Source organism: Lutra lutra, chromosome 10 (assembly GCF_902655055.1).
Source record: "Lutra lutra chromosome 10, mLutLut1.2, whole genome shotgun sequence".
In the NCBI taxonomy this organism is placed as follows: Eukaryota; Metazoa; Chordata; class Mammalia; order Carnivora; family Mustelidae; genus Lutra; species Lutra lutra.
Window position 1 is genome coordinate 5373346 of NC_062287.1, and position 17344 is coordinate 5390689.

General features: G+C 40.4%; 1 protein-coding gene across 2 annotated transcripts in view; it reads left to right on the top strand.

Annotated features, from left to right (window-relative positions):
- CUL5 (cullin 5) overlaps window positions 1–17344 on the top strand; it is a 92979-nt gene that overhangs the window by 23610 nt on the left and 52025 nt on the right. Inside the window, exon 3 of one of the 2 annotated variants that reach the window (XM_047691201.1) lies at window positions 14787–14886. The exons of the other annotated variant lie outside the window; for it this stretch is intronic. Coding sequence (XP_047547157.1) covers window positions 14787–14886 — 100 coding nt within the window. The remainder of the gene's footprint in view (window positions 1–14786; window positions 14887–17344) is intronic. 2 annotated transcript variants of the gene reach the window in all.

Below are 17344 nucleotides of genomic sequence, written 5' to 3' on the forward strand. Positions count from 1 at the left end.
GGCTACAGACATTCGTGTTCTAGTCCAAGTGACAAGCGAGACTTGTCTAAGCCCTTTTTATCTTTATCAGTCTTAAGTCCAAATTGACTCGCTCAAGAACATGCCCATCGGGCTGGAAAATCATCAGCCTCTATGGGTTCAGATCTGATTTCACAGGAACTCAGTGGCAACTAAGAACTGCTTTTTAAAACTCCAGAAGTGTATTTTTGTCTAAAGATTTCGTTTGTTTCTATGTTGTCTCCCTTTTTTCAGACATACCAATAGGTAAAAATAATGCCTTTATAGAGACATTTTCTGTTCCAATATTCAAACAGTTTAAATTCCAATCCCCTTACCAGCAGCTTAAAGCATGGAAGTTGTATCTGCTAGTTTTGGGAGGGGGGACAACCTTTGCTGCTAGGTACAATCCTGGTAGCATTTATGAAAGTACGAGCATATAACATTTTCCATCTTTTTTTATCATACATCCAGATGCCAAAGGCACAAAATACAAAACCATCTTTTAAACCTTGCCTTTCTTCCCATTATAGATTTATTCAAACCCCTAGCAGCATTGATAACGTTAATGCTAGAGTTGCTGGGAGATCCTGGCTGGTATGCAAGGAGCCTGGAAGAATTGCTTCAGTAGCAGCCTTTGGGCTGAAGAAACAACTGGAGTGATTTCCTTTCCCTGCAGGCACCACACCCCCAGCATTTTCTCCCCTGGTTTATCTAAAGCTTTCTCCAGGATCTGACTTAACTCTTATTTCCTCATGGCTGGGGGTAGGGGTGGTGGAGAATAATGCCAGCATTTGACATTTTTGGTTCACTCATAGCTTAACTTTGGGCCTTTTCTCTTCCCAGTTGGAGGCAAGAGCAAAACAGAGGTGTTAGCCAGGCTGTGCTTTTTCCTCCTGTCACTCGAGTCAGTCAGCATGGCTGAAAGCAGCCTGGGGACTGAGCGAGCCCACTTTCTGGGGATTAGAGCTATTGTTTTCTGCTTTCCTAGGTAACTCTTCTCTCTTAAAACACATGCACTCAGCTCCTGTTTTGTAGCATGGATGATTTTCTAGCCACCCAAACAGCAAAGGTTCATCATCCAGTCACTTCATCACTTCGTATCCTCACCATGTTTCAGTGAGTCCCAGCTGTCTTAGTGAATCCCACTTCTGACACCACTTGCATCAGCAGTCTCATGACCACCTCGAGGTTTGGTGATTGCTGGGAATACTCACAGGACTCAGACATAGTTGTATTCATGGCTGTGATTTATTACAGTAAAATGCAACAAAGATGTGGGTGGCAAGTCCAAGGGAAACGAGGTGCATGTTTCCAAGCATCCTTTCCCATTGGAGTTACACAGGAGACACTCAGTTCTCTAGCAGCTGATGGTGACAGCACAGGTCAAAGTCTTTCTACAGGGAAGCACATTAAAGACAAGTGTTCAGGTTTTAACTCAGCTGTCACATAGATAGCCTCTGCCTGACATGAAGTGAAGTCCCAGACTCCTAGATGAAAAGCAGGAGTTCAATATAAATCAACTTGTTTACCTAAACATTTAGGCACAATGAGCGATTCTCAGCAGGAAACGGTGAGAACCTTTGCAAAATCCAAATTCCCGGATACCAGTCAAGGGCCAGCCTTACAAGCACATCTGCCTGAGGATAGCCGTCACAGACCTGCTCTAACTTTTCTGTGTATGCTTTAGTGGAATTCTATGTCTGGACTTATTGATATGTGATTGAATAATCCATACACATTAAGCTGTTCTCATTTTTTTCTCATTAGTGCATTAAAAAAAATATAATTTCCTAAATAGTATAGAACTTGTTACATAATATTAACTTATATGCATGATTCTGTCCTTTGAAAAATTAAAGTTCAGTAAACAGCTAAGCCTTTTTAGAAATACATAGCATTCATGTATACTATTTTTCTTAAATTATTTGATTAAACTATTTTATGAATAATCTGTTGACTGTGGTGGGGTTTTGTTTTGTTTCTGTCAATTTGTGTTGATTATATCATTTATCATCTAGAATGATGCTTGTTTTCTGTGCACTCCTGACTGGGGGAAGTGTAGTATGATGGTGTTCCCTGCTTACTGTGCATTTCTAAGCAGAAATAGTCAGTACCTTTGTACTTGCTCTAGTCATTGGTCTCATCACATCATTTTTAAAAATCCTTGATCTCCTTGGAGTTATCCAAGGCAGCTCAATATGTAGTCCTTTTGGGTTAAAGGATTCTTGGATATCTTAACATGGTATCACCAAAATTGCAAGACCTACATTAATTAAAACCCTTTGAGTTTTAGGGCTGCTTGGGTGGCTTAGTTGGTTGAGTGTCCAACTCTTGGTTTTCGTTCAGGTCATGATCTCATGGTTGTGAGATTGAGCCCCATATTGGACTCTGTGCTTAGTTGGGGAGTCTGCTTCCCCCCTCTCCCTTTCCCCTTGCCCCTCCCCCCATGCACACACTCTCTCTAAAATAAATCTTTAAAAAATAGATTGTAAGAAAAACCCTTCAAATATTAACCTGTTTGATTATGTAAATTAATAATATTTAGGTTGCTTATATCTTTCTAAATTTGAGGTACTAAAATATTGTTATTAAACTCCATTGACTATTTGCTTCTTCTTCTTCTTTTTTTTTTTTTTAAGATTTTATTTATTTATTTGGCAGACAGAGATCACAAGTAGGCAGAGAGGCAGACAGAGAGAGAGGGGGAAGCAGGCTTCCCGCTGAGCAGAGAGCCCAATGTGGGGCTCGATCCCAGGACCCTGGGATCATGACCTGAGCCGAAGGCAGAGGCTTTAACCCACTGAGCCACCCAGGTGCCCTATTTGCTTCTTTTTTATCTGAGATCCTTATTTCTCAATAAGAGTGCGTTGGCATTTTAGGTGGTTGTAAAGATTGTCTAGCATATTGTGGGATGTTTATCACCTCTGGCCTTCACCCTCAGACACTCTAGTAGTGGACACTCCCTCTGCACCCCCACCCCTCATTAGTGAAATAAACAGACAAACAAAAGCTCTGGTATCTTTCTAAGTGAACTTCTGTGAGGATGGTATGTCCTCAGTTGAGAACTACTCCTCTAGATCCATATTTGGTTTGACTCTGGTTAGTGAAATTGAAGCCAGAATTAAATCACAAATTATTTTCAACTTGTGAGACCTTATTTTTATTTTTATTTTATTTGTTTATGTATTTATTTAAGTAGGCTCACACCCAGTCTGGAGCCTACCATGGGGCTTGAACTCACGATCCTGTGATAAGACCTGAGTTGAGATCACGAGTTGGACATTTAACTGACTGAGCCACCCAGGCACCCCAAGACCTTATTTTTAAGAAAATTTGTCTTCACTATATATATATATATATATATATATTTTTTTTTTTTTTTTTTTTTTTTTTTTTTAAGATTTTATTTATTTGAGAGAGAGATCGTGTGCATGAGTGGTGGAGGGGCATAGGGACAAGCAGACTCCCTGCTGAGTGAGGAGCCCAATGCGGGGCTCAGTCCGTTGACCTAAGCCAAAGGCAGATGTTTAACCAACTGAGCCACCCAGGTGCCCTTTTAGCATAAATTATCTTAAAAGATATTTTTCTTGTGGGTGCCTGGGTGGTACACTCAGTTGACTATCTAACTCTTGGTTTTGGCTCAGGTCATGATCCCCAGGGTCCTGGGATGGAGTCCAGGTCAGACTCTGCACTCTGGGGAGTCTCCTTGAGAATTCTCTGTCTCTCTCTCTCTCGCCCTCTGCCCATCCCCCTGCTCACACATACTCTCTTTTTCTATAAAATAAATAAATAAATCTAAAAAGCATTACTAAAAAAGCTGTTTTTCTTGTTCCTGAGTTGGTTTTTTCCTCTCTTGTCTGCTTCATCTCTATTATGTAAGCGGACTTATTGTTGTGTACACTTTAAATGGTAGTTTTTTTCAGAGTTTGATGTTTTTCTTTTTCCTGTGTTCTCCTATCTACAGAAGCAATCCCGATTATTCTGAGTCAAACTTCTAGACTTCAAAGGTCTCTTGTTGTTTCTATGTGTCTGTCTCTTAACTTCCTTAAGTACTCCATATTTAGAATGACAAAAATGTATTGTTCATAGCTTCAAATAAAAAATCTGATAGCTACCATCAACTTCCTGTTTTCTTACTCCCTCATATTCAGTTGATTCCTGGGTTTCATAGGTTTTCTTAAATATCTCTTGAATTGGCCTTCTTTCTATCTCATCTTCTTCCCCTGCCACCATTTCTCTGAACGATTACAGCAGTCTTCTGCCTCCCTGTCTTTGTTGTGTCTCCACGTATCATTTGTCCATTGCTGCATGACAGATTACTCTCAAGGTTAGCAGCTTGAAACGCTGCACACTTACCCTGTCACTGTTAGAGGGTCAGGAAGTCCAATGGGCCCGTCTAGCTCAGGGTCTCTCATGAGCTTGCAGTGAAGCGGAGCAGCGGGTGTAGGCCGAGACTCTGGCAGGGCTGAGTGAGCTTTCCGGTTGCTCACAGGAGTGTTGGCTGGGGTCAGTTCTTCCCTAGCTGCTCAGTTCCTCACCATGTGGGTCCCTCCTTGAAGCAGTTTACATGTGGCAGTGTGCTTGCTCCAGAGTGAGAGAGGGCCTCCCAAGACAGAGCTCAGGGTTTCTGCCATAGTTTTGGTAGTGACAAACCACCACATGGGTCATGTTTTATTACTCAGACAGATGCTTGTACACTGTAGGAGGGAATGGTACATGGGTATGAACACCAGGAAACCAGGGTCATCGAGGGCCATCTTAGAGGCTGTACCTCAGAGTTAGAGGAAATAAATGATGCAGGGTTTAGAAAGAACTCTTGAAAAATCCAGTTTATGGCATAGAGCTTACATTGAAAATGAAAGTCAAGCTAAAGAAGAGATCTTTGAAATACAGGATGAAGGTAAAACAGAAAGAAGACCAAATCAGTGATTTGAAAAATAAAACCAGAGTTCTAGATGTAGATGTAGAGCAAAAACAAGGTATGGGAGATAAAATAGAAATAAAGGGATAGGGAAGGTAGATCTAGAATTGGGTAAACATGTACCAGAAATAGCAGAGGAGAGGATATGGTCCAAAAATAAGAGGTGGAAACTCCCCGGTGGAAACTCGTTCCTTCTCACCCATCTCAAGTCTTAATATTGAAAGTGCTAGAAAACATGCTGAGATATGTCCTTAGGGAGTTTCAGAATTCCAAGAATAAAGAAAATACCCTAGTTTTCTTGCAGTGAAGAAAAACAGTTCACTCTCAAAACAAAGCAGACTGTCTTCAGCACTTTTCATTGGCCAAATTGGATATAGGAGATGGATGAAACATTTTCTTAAATATTTGAAGGGAAGTTATCCCAATCCTAGTATTCTCCAGTTAAGTTTGTAATCAAGTTTAAGACAACATAAGCGTATTTTCAGATAGGTAAGGATTTAGAGGATCTAAGGATCTTGCAGGAATGAAATGTATCCTTTCTTCTATTACCAACATTGGTCATTAAGAAATTGAGTGTTGTTAAGCTTCATGGAAGGAGGTGCTCCTAAACTAGGAATCCTGACCTTAAGATGAACGTAAGCAGAAAATGGTCTGTTTGGATGGACATGAGCCATCCCAAACTCTAAGAAAGTGGAAACCAAACATACATACATACATACATACATACATACATACATACATACATACATAACATTTATTTATTTATTTGACAGAGAGAGATCACAAGTAGATGGAGAGGCAGGCAGAGAGAGAGAGAGAGAGAGGGAAGCAGGATCTCTGCCGAGCAGAGAACCCGATGCGGGACTCGATCCCAGGACCCTGAGATCATGACCTGAGCCGAAGGCAGCGGCTTAACCCACTGAGCCACCCAGGCGCCCGAAACCAAACATTTTAGCTGATAAAAATTGTTCCACAGAAACCAGCTATGAAGCAGAAGAACACCAACACAGGGCTCCAAACTGAGTGTGGTAGCCTCATACAACCATTCAGGGTAATTTAAGAAATCTTGAATCAAAAATTCAAAAGCTGAGGAGAGAAACCAACAAAAGTAGGAGGAAATAAAATGAAAATTGACCTCAAAAAACAAATAGGAAAAGTCAAAATCATGTTAGAAATTAATAATCTCAGTAGGTGAAGAAAAAACAGAGATGAATATTTCTTAAAGGGCACCTGGGTGACTCAGTGGGTTAAAGCCTCTGCCTTCGGCTCAGGTCATGATCCCAGAGTCCTGAGATAGAGCCCCACATTGGGCTCTCTGCTCAGCAGGCAGCCTGCTTTCTACTCTCTCTCTGCCTGCCTTTCTGCCTACTTGAGATCTCTGTCAAATAAATTTTTAAAATCTTTAAAAAAAATTGTGCTCTTTTTTTAAAAAAAAATTTTATTTATTTATTTGACAGAGAGAGACACAGTGAGAGAGGGAACACAAGCAGGGGGAGTGGGAGAAGGAGAAGCAGACCTCCCGCCGAGCAGGGAGCCTGATGTGGGGCTCGATCCCAGGACCCTGGGACCATGACCTGAGCTGAAGGCAGACGCTCAACGACTGAGCCACCCAGGCCTCCAAAATAACCAGCTTTAATAAGTATTATATAATGTAGATGAGGTTTGGGAAAAGCAGGACTGACTGGAATCAGGGATTCTAATATCTTCAGGATATTCTCCATCTCATTTTTGTTTTTCTGAGTTTCTGTGGGTCTCTGTGTTTATACCTTTAGAGCTTCATAATGAGAAGGCAAAGAAAGGGCCTTTACTTGTGCAGGTCTGGTTTGAAAAATCTCAGGGCACAACTCTCTCAGGCCTACCCGCTTAACGCAGTCAGTGGGGTTTTGGGGTAATATGGTTTAGCTTGTGTCAGGTACCTACACCTATTAATAGAACATGGAAGGGGGTGTAAGCAAATAAAAATAGTACAACTCCTTCGACAGGGTTAGATACTCCCCATTTTGTATGTTTCCACCATAACATATCTCCATATGATAGAATATATCGTTATTGTCTATTTATTTATGTCTGTTTTCTACATCAGACTATATGTTCTTACATTAGAGCCTGAACACTGGTACTACATTTTTTTTCTTTTTTAATTTTTTTTTTATAAACATATAATGTAGTATTAGCCCTAGGGGTACAGGTCTGTGAATCGCCAGGTTTACACACTTCACAACACTCACCATAGCACATACCCTCCCCATGTCCATAACCCCACCACCTTCTTCCTACACCCCTCCCCCCGGCCCCCCTCAGTTTGTTTTGTAACATTAAGAGTCTCTTTTGGTTTGTCTCCCTCCCGATCCCATCTTGTTTCATTTATTCTTTTCCTAACCCCCAACCCCCCCCACCCCCACCATTGCATCTCTACTTTCTCATATCAGGGAGATCATACGATAGTTGTGTTTCTCCAACTGACTTATTTCACTAAGCATAATACCCTCTAGTTCCATCCACATCGTTGCAAATGGCAAGATTTCATTTCTTTTGATGGCTGCATAGTATTCCGTTGTATATATATATATACCACATCTTCTTTATCCATTCGTCTGTTGATGGACATCTAGGTTCTTTCCATAGTTTGGCTATTGTGGACACTGCTGCTATGAACATTGGGGTGCACGTGCCCCTCTGATAAGTTATTTGCAGGTATTCCAGCAGTAGACATTATCCCAATAGTGATACGTTGGAACCTTCTACTTAAAATTGGGACGAAGACAAAGAGTCTATTCTCACACTTCGTTTCTTTTTCCCCTAGATTTTGAAATTTGTTGCCATGGTATTATAAGTAGTATATTTATATTGTATATGTGGATATATCTTGTTATTTCATCCCTAATCCTGCTGTTTTTCTTTAATCTGTTCTTTAAGGAGTTGATCCATTTTATTGGTCTTTTCATATAGGCAAGTTTAAAAAATTACTTTGGTAAGACACATCATATCAAAATTTGTTCGATCCACATAAGCAGGGCTTAGGTATTAAGGAGTTTATAGCCTTTAATGCATATGTTAAAAAAAAGAGGTTCAAAGTCAGTGATCTGAGTACTCATTTTAAGAAATGAGGACAAAGCTAGCTAGCTGGCACATTAAAACTAAGTACAGTACAAGGAAGGAATGACAATAGCCAAAATTGATGAAATACAAAATTGTACAACAGAGAAAAGGAAAAGGCAAACATGAGTTCTTTGGGAAGAATAACATTTAATTTATTTTCATTCAAATCCATAATTTGCTTTTTTTTTTTTTTTTTTAAGTGGGCTTCATGCTGGGTGTAGAGCCCAGTGCAGGGCTTGAACTTAAAACCCTGAGATCAAGACATGAGCTGAGATCAAGAATCAGACACTTAACTGACATAGCAAATCAGGTGCCCCCATAATTTGTTTCTTTATTAATGTCTTCTTTCTGGTTACTTTGAATTTTTTTTTCTGGTTTCTTTTAAGATGAATTCTTAGTTCTTTTATCTTTTTGTTCCAAATGAAAGCATTCAGGGCTATACATATTTTTTCTTAATAATGCTTTTATTGTTACCACAGGTTTTACAGTATGAAATGTTTTCCTTTTTATTGCCCTCTCAATTGTTGGGAAATTGTTTTGTGTTGTTTAACCCATGCATTATCTAGGGACTTAATTTCTAATAACGATGTCTTCTTTGATCACTTATTTATTTATGGATTATGTTCAAGAGAAATAGCCTGTAAAAATTTCTTTAAAAATTTTTGGGGCGCCTGGGTGGCTCAGTGGGTTAAGCCGCTGCCTTCGGCTCAGGTCATGATCTCAGGGTCCTGGGATCGAGTCCCGCGTCGGGCTCTCTGCTCAGCAGGGAGCCTGCTTCCCTCTCTCTCTCTCTCTGCCTGCCTCTCCGTCTACTTGTGATCTCTCTCTGTCAAATAAATAAATAAAATCTTTAAAAAAAAATTTCTTTAAAAGTTTTATATGGGTGCATATGCTCTTAGGAGAAAAACTCTATTTTTAAATTTTTTTTTTATGTTTTACTTTTTAAAAATATTTTATTTATTTATTAGAGAGAGCATGCATGAGCAGGGGCAGCGGGAGAGGTAGAAGCAGACTCCCTGCTGAGCAGGGCACCCAACAAAGACGCAGGACTTGATCCTGGGACTTTGGGATTGTGACCTGAGCTGAAGGCAAAACGCTTAATCCCCTGAGCCACCTAGGGGTCTCTATCAATTGTATTTTTAAATTCCTCTTTGTCCTTAATTTTTTTTGTCTAGCTTTTCAGATGGTAAGAGATCTTGGGGCAGACGCTGCTGACTAACACCCATTCCTGGCTTTATGTGCTTTACATACTTTCCGTGCGGCTGCATATTGTAATATTCACTTCTTCGGCTTCCCTTGTTGTTTTGTCACCATGTGGTACAGTTCCAACAAATAGGTTTACAGGAGGTCTTCTGAGATAGGTTTTGCTTTTCAGATGAATTAAACTAATGTGCCTGGCACAGTCCTCGTTTTAGAGGCTAACGTGCTAAAGTGGCAGAGTGGAGAGAGACACATGCTTTTCTCAGTTTCTTCCCAGACGCTAGCCGCTGCCTACCTCTAGACTTCTAGTTATTTCAGAAAAATAACATAATAGTTGGAGCCTCTGTTGATTGAATTTCATGTTTTAGCTAAATGCATCCTAACTGATATAAGTAAAGATGTTTTAAGTATTCTGTTATACTTGTATCAAGTTCTTTCATTCCTAATTATTAATGTAACACAAAAGTAATGTAAATAGTTGGATCTGTCTTCATAGATAATGCTTTTTATCATTACATAATATTTCTTTTCTCTAGTTCTTTTAACCTTAAGTTCCTCCTCGGATGATGCTAGTATTGTTATCCTGCTTTAGTTTGGTTTGTGTTTGCTTAGTATCTTTTAAGACACACTGTCTTTTTTTTTTTTTTAAGATTTTATTTATTTATTTGACAGAGAACGCAAGTAGGCAGAGAGGCAGGCAGAGAGAGAGAAGCAGGCTCTGCACTGAGCAGAGAGCCCGATGTGGGGCTCGATCCCAGGACCCTGAGATCATGACCTGAGCCGAAGGCAGAGGCTTTAACCCACTGAGCCACCCAGGCGCCCCTCTTTTTTTCTTTTTAATTGTACATTACATAAAATGTACCACTTTAACCAATTCAGTGGCATTTTACAATTTATTGACATTGAGTACATTCACAGTATAGTGCCAACATCATCTTTATCCATCTTTTGGAATGTCTGCATCATCCCATAAGGAAGATCTAAGCTCTTTGCCACTGTGAGTTTGTCTATTCTAGGTACCTCTTATAAGTGGTCCTTTTGATGGACATACTGTCTTTTAATGGGAAAATTTGTTGAGTTCATATTTAATGCTATGACTGATTTTCTTGTTTTATTACTTCTTTAACTTTATCACTTAGTAGATATTCTTGTTTCTTCATTTTTTGTTTTTGTTATTTTTGTTAATCTGAAAGTTCACTTCCATTAGTGGTTACTTTCCTTTTTCTCACTCTGCATCAGAGGCAAATAGTGTTACTATTACTCAAAAGCAAAATACCTGTTTTTTTATACCAGGGTTACACTTTTCTCTTTTACCTTCTTTGTATCCTTCTTTGTACCCAACCCTTCTCTCTATTGCCTTAAAACCTTTGAAGAACCATGGGGCACCTGGGTGGCTCAGTGGGTTAAGCCTCTGCCTTTGGCTCAGGTCATGGTCCTGGGTCCTGGGATTAAGCCCCGCATCAGGCTCTTTGCTCAGCAGGGAGCCTGCTTCCTCCTCTCTCTCTCTGCCTGCCTCTCTGCCTACTTGTGGATCTCTGTTAACTTAAAAACAAAAACAAAAACACCTTTGAAAAACCTTTACTTTTTTGCTTTCCCACCCCTCCCCACTTCCTGATTTTTCTAATATCGTTAAGTAGTTAAAAAGAAATTCTCTTGCAACATGCCCTTTTTTAAAAAAGCACTTTGGTTGGGGTGACTGGGTGGCTCAGTTGATTTAGCATCTACCTTTGGCTCAGGTCATCTCAGCGTTCTGGGATCGAGCCCCACCTCAGGCTCCCTGCTCAGTGGGGAGCCTGCCTCTCCTGTCTGCTCCCCCAACCCCGCTCCTGCTTGCTTGCTCCCTCTCATGCTCTCTCTCTCAAATAAATAAAATTAAAAAAAAAAAAAAAAGCATTTTGGTCATATATTCCAAGGGAATGTATTTTTAACCATTCAGATTTAATTTCATACATTTATTGCTTGCTATTACTCCTTCCCTTTATATTAAAATGCCATTTGATATAACAGATTAAGTACAGGACCTAGAACTACATGCACCTATTATGGGTAAATACCAGAAGCAATGTTGAGTGAAAAAAATCACTCAAAAAAACTATTATTTGATACAATTTCTTTCTTTCTTTCTTTTTTCTTAAGAGAGGGAGAGGGGCGCCTGGGTGGCTCAGTGGGTTAAAGCCTCTGCCTTCGGCTCAGGTCATGATCCCAGGGTCCTGGGATCGAGCCCCACATCGGGCTCTCTGCTCAGCAGGGAGCCTGCTTCCTGCTCTCTTTCTGCCTGCCTCTGCCTACTTGTGATCTCTGTCTTTCAAATAAATAAATAAAAATCTTTAAGAGAGGGAGAAGGGAGGAGAGGTAGAGAAAGAATCCTTTTTTTTTTTTCCCCTTTAAACATTTTATTTATTTGACAGAGAGAGCACACTCAGGGGGAATGGCAGGGAGAGGGAGAAGCAAGCTCCCCGCAGAGCGGGGAGCTCGAAGCAGCTTTGATCCAGGGATCCCAGGACCTTGAGATCATGATCTGAACCTAAGGCAGAGGCTTAACGCACTGAGCCACTGAGGTGCCCACCAGGAGAGAGAGAATCTTAACCAGGCTCCACACCCATCTTAAGAGTCAGATACTTTCCGAGTGAGCCACCCAGTCACCCGTGTTAGATACAATTTCTGTGAAGTTCAGAAATTCTCATAGTCCGTTGTAAAACTTGAAAAATAATAACAGGTTCAGTCTTCTTCTGGGGAGGGTGGAAGAGAGTAGGATCAGGGAGAGGAGCACAGAGGCATTAACATAGGGTGTTTATTAACCCGTTACCATGGTGTATTACCGTAATCCGTTCCTCAGGTATGTTATTATAAAATGTTTCAAAATGTGTGTGAAGATTGACCAGGAGACTTGACAAGGTCTTTTGTGCAATGGTGAGTAGTATTGTGTTTTGAATAAGATTGAGTGTAGTGAGGGCATTCTTTCCTGATGTAGCAACACCGTGGAGTACCTGGAGGTTGAGAAAAGGAGGCTGGAGGTGTGCTAAGTCACTCATGACCGTAACTCCCCCAGGGGGATTGATCCTGTGTTCTTCACCACGCCATGCCCTCTTGCCTTACGGGATTCAAGCCGCCTTTTAACCCTTCTGACATGCATACCTGGCGGTACTTGGAGTGTGGCATGGCTTCCAGGGTGGCCCTGTTTCAAAGTGGCATCAGACTCCTCTGCTGCATGACTTTTGCCCCAAAACCCCCGGTAATAGCATTATCAGGTTTTCTTAGAACTGCCTGATGGCCTGACGCTCTGCCTACCCGGATGTCCTTTCTGTTCTGCTCTACGGTGATCAGACTGGTTTTGTGGGCTTCTCACAGTACACTTCCCATTTTCCCTCACCTCCATTTCCCTCCATAAATCTCTTGCCTGTCTAATCCCCTCCGCTTCTGGCGAGCCCTACACGGACCTGAGTCACTCTGCAAAGTGCCTGCCACGTGGTGAGTGGTCAGTGCCTGTGGGGGGATTGTTTGTTGTTTGTTTTAAGATTTTATTTATGTGAGAGAGCACATGAGAGGGGAGAGGGTCAGAGGGAGAAGCAGACTCCCCATGCAGCTGGGAGCCCGATGCGGGACTTGATCCCAGGACTCCAGGATCATGACCTGAGCCGAAGGCAGTCGCTTAATCCACTGAGCCACCCAGGCACCCAGCCTGTGTTTGTTAAAGTGAGAGGCGGTGGTGATGGGGACTCTGGTAGTCGTAGAGGATGCCCATGTCCAAACTGGAGAGACGTTTAGGGGATGGACACAGCAGGACTGTGACTGAATGTGGTGTGTGGGAGGGAAGGGTTAGTGTGCTCCATTTCTTGCTTACCGCTCCCCCCTTCACACGCAGAGCATGCCGGTTTGCTTGTATTCACTGCCTGCGGCACAGCGGTCCCCAGTTCTGTACTCATGCTCCTGCTTCTCCATAAAATCTCCTTCCCCCACGCCCTCTTACCTTTGCCTGGCAAACTTCTGCTTGTTCTTTGAGATGAAGCTCAGGAAACCAGCTCTTTCAGGGAACCTCCCCCTTCCCTCACTGCCTCTCCCCCTCTCCCTTCAGCTCTCACCCTGCCTGGGTTCCAGAACCATCTTGTGTTTCTATGCATGGGAGCCGTGCACTGAATTACAGGCAGCCTGTTTTTGTGTCGTGTTCTTCTAACTTCTGGATTCCTTTAGTCATGAGCTGAGATTGCAGGGGTGTCAGCTGCCCGCTGTATAGTTTACTCGTAGGTCGGTGGGAAGCCATTGGAGCTTTATACAGAGAGCGAACAGGATGTGATTTGTTTCAGAGCCTCACTTTGGCTACTGTTTGTGGAAAGGTTGGTTTGGAAAAGTGCAGGAGTAAATTTGGGGAAATGGTTTTGGGAGTCCCACCTGCCCGGCTCCTCTGGACGCCAGCCGAGCTGTTCCAGTTCCACTGCATACTGGCTTTGTAACTTAGGAATGTTCCTTAACCTTTATTTGCCTCAGTCTCCCCATCTGTAAAATGGTGATAAAAATAGTACTCCCTTCAGAGTTGTGGCGTAGGGAGTTTAAATGAATGTGTTTTAAATGAATTAAAACAGCTTAGAATAGTAACTGGCACATAGTAAACAATCACATGTTATGTATTGTTTGTTATTCAGCAAATACTTGTGTTCGCTGCGTACTAGCCGGTGAGCAGAGATACCACTCTTAAGCTGAAAGTTCAGTTTAACCAGAGACAAAAGCAAGTTCAAGTGAATAATATGCACACTTTGAGTTACAACGATGTCCCTGAGAATCCGGACTTAAACTATTTGGCTGTTGTTACAATGTTATGATTCCAGAGATATCTTATTTTGATTTCTTTGGCATTTTTTTATAGCAGGGGTCCCATTAGGTACTGTATGAGTCACTGGGGAGCATTTTTTAAATAAAAGCATCCTTGATAATAAGACTCTATCCTTTTGTTAGGAGTTCACCCACTCTGTAACTTGGTAATTAAGAAATTAGTTTTTGAACATGTTTTATTACTGTTAAATATCTATACTGTCAACTCCATAAGTTCAGAGGTTTTCTGTCTCAGTTTAGGGGAGCTTTTGTTTTTGTTTTGTGTTTTAAATAAAGGAGATACAGTAGTAATTCATGTGTAAATATAACAAATATATGGGGGAAGTTAAGAGATTTGCTGATATTTAAATGACTGATTCTTTTTAAAGAGAATAGTTTACATATATTGTAAAAAATTAAAATAATGTAAAGAAATAAAATAATTTATACTTTACATGAGAAACTAATTGATAGTGGTTAACCAGGGGGTGTAGGATTTGAAGATGGAAGGATGCTTTTATAATTAAAGATAAACAGTAAGTAGAGATTTAAGGAGGAAAACAATGACAAAGAAAGTAAAAGTAGAAACAAATTTGTGTATTAGATAACTTAACAAAGAACCGTGGTTCTTATGGATGGATTCTCCACCCTCAGCTGGGTGCAGCATGGTCCGCGGAAACTGTATTCCTACAGAACTTGCTGGGAGTTTTGTCTTTGTTCTTGGTCTAGTGTTCATTGCTGTTTACCTGCTTTATTTTTACAGGGATGTGCATGCGGTCTGTCTCTGGGATGATAAAGGTCCAGCAAAAATTCATCAGGCTTTAAAAGAAGATATTCTTGAGTTTATCAAGCAAGCACAGGCAGTAAGTTCTGTATCTTAGATTAAGTTTAAGATTTAGAGAATATCCTATTTTCTGCTGTAGGACTTCCAGAAATAATTTTAAAATATCACATTGACTTTTGACATTTGCTAATTAAATTTTTTTTAAGTTTATTTATTTAAGCAATCTCTACACCCAACATGGGACTGACTGAGTCACCCAGGTGCCCGTATTTTATTCTTTTTGATGCATTTGTAAATGGCATTGTTTTTAAAATTTTTCTTTTTGATAGTTTAAGTGTATAGAAATGCAACAGATTTTTGTATATTGATTTTGTATCATGCGTCTTTACTAAATTCATTTTTTCTCACAGTTTTTTGGTAAACTCATCATCATTTTCTCTATCTTATGTTATTTGCAAATAATGATGGTTTCACTTTTTTTTTTTTTAACTTCTTCCTTTTGACTTGGATGTCTTTTCTTTTTCTTGTCTGATTGCTGTTCCAGTAGTGTGTTGCATCGAAGTGGTGGGAGTAGCATTCTTGTCCTGTTGCTGATCTTAGACTTTCATTTTAGCTGTGGTTTGTCATATATTGCTTTTATTATGTTGAGGTACATTCCCTTTATCCCACTTTTTAAGAGTTTTTATTGTAAATAGATGTTGAATTTTGTCAAATGCTCTTTCTGCGTCTGTGATGATCACGTGCTTTTTTTTACTTTGCTTTGTTGCTGTGGTGTTTCACGTGGATTCGCTCATGGATGTTGAACTAACCAAGCTTGAATCCCTGGAATAAATCCCACTTGCTCATGATATATGGTCTTTCAATGTCTGCTGAGTTGGTTTCCTAATATTTTGTTGAGAAGTTTTGCATCTGTGTTCTTTAGGGATATTGACCTATAATTTTCTTCTTTTGTGCCATCCTTATCTGATTTTGGTATCAGGATAATACTGACTTCTTAAATGAGTTTGGAAGTGTTTGCTTCTCTTCTGTTTTTCGGAAGAATTTGAGAGGGATTGGTATTACTTCTCTTTAAATGTTTGATAGAATTCACTGTTGTTGCCGTTTCGTCCTGGGAATATAGTTTGTTGGGAGGTTTTTCATTACTGATTCAATCTCCTTGCTTGTAATTGGTCTGTTCAGGTTTTCTGTTTCTTCATAATTTAGTCTTAGTAGGAGTATGTTTCATGGAATTTATCTGTTTCTTCTATGTTGTCAAATATGTTGCCAGATAATTGTTTATAGGTGTCTCTTATGAACCTTTGTTGTTGTTGTTTTTTTTGTTTTGTTTTTGTTTTTTGTAGGTTAGGCTCCACACCCAAAGTGGGCTTGAATTCACAAACCTGAGATCAAGAGTTGTATGCTTGGGGTGCCTGGGTGGCTCAGTTGATTAAGCATCTGACTTTGAGTCAGGTCATGATCCCATGGTCCTGGGATTAAGCCCCGCATTGCACTTCCTGTTCAGCGGGGAAGTCTGCATCTCCCTCTCCCTCTGCCCCTCCCCTCAACTCATACTCTTTGTTTTCTCTCTCAAATAGATAAAATCTTTAAAAAAAAAAAAAAGAAAGAAGAAAGAAAGAGAAAGAGTTGCGTGCTCTACCAGCTGAGGCAGCCAGGAGCCCCAGTCCTTTGTATTTCTGTGTTAGCAGTTGTAATGTCTCCTATTTCATTTCTGATTTTGTTTATTTGAGTCCTCACTTTTTTTCTTGCTGACTATGGACAGGTTTTTTATGAACTTCTTTTGGGATGTAGGTATTTATAGCAGCATTTTTCATGATAACCAATGGCTGGAAACAACCCACAAGTCCATCAATGGACACAACAGATAAACAAAGTGTGGTGTATCTATAAAATGGTATAGTGTTCGGCCATAAGAGGAATAAAGTATTGATACATCCTAGGACTTGAGAGACCCTTGAAACTGTAAAATGAAAGACGCCAATTTTAAATGTCTACATTTTATAGGGGCACCTGGGTGCCTTAGTCGGTTAAGCTTCTGATTCTTGATCTCAGCTCAGGTCTTGATCTCAGGGTAGGATCAAGCCTGGGTGGGGCTCTGCTCTAAGCTAATGGTGGGCTTGGTATTCCCTCTCTCCCTGCCCCTGCTCATGTACATGTGCTCCCTCCATCCCTCCCTGCCCCCACCCCCCAAATAAATAAATAAATAAATAAAATCTTAAAACAAAAATGTCTGCATATTACATGTTTCCATTCATGTGAAAGTCTGGAACAAGCAAGTATATAAACCCTGAAAGTAAGTTAGTGGTTGCTAGGGCCAGGGAGGGGATGGATGGGAACGGTAGTTATGGGAGGATAAAAACGTGATCGCTTAAGGGATATAGGGTTTTAGGAGGTTTTTTTATTGAGATATAGTTGACATAAAACATTTCTTTAGTTTCATGTGTACATTATGATTTTATGTATGTACCAACATGATTGTCACAGTAAGTCTTTGTGAACATGTTTTAATTTCTCGATATAATATAGTTTGTACAATAAAT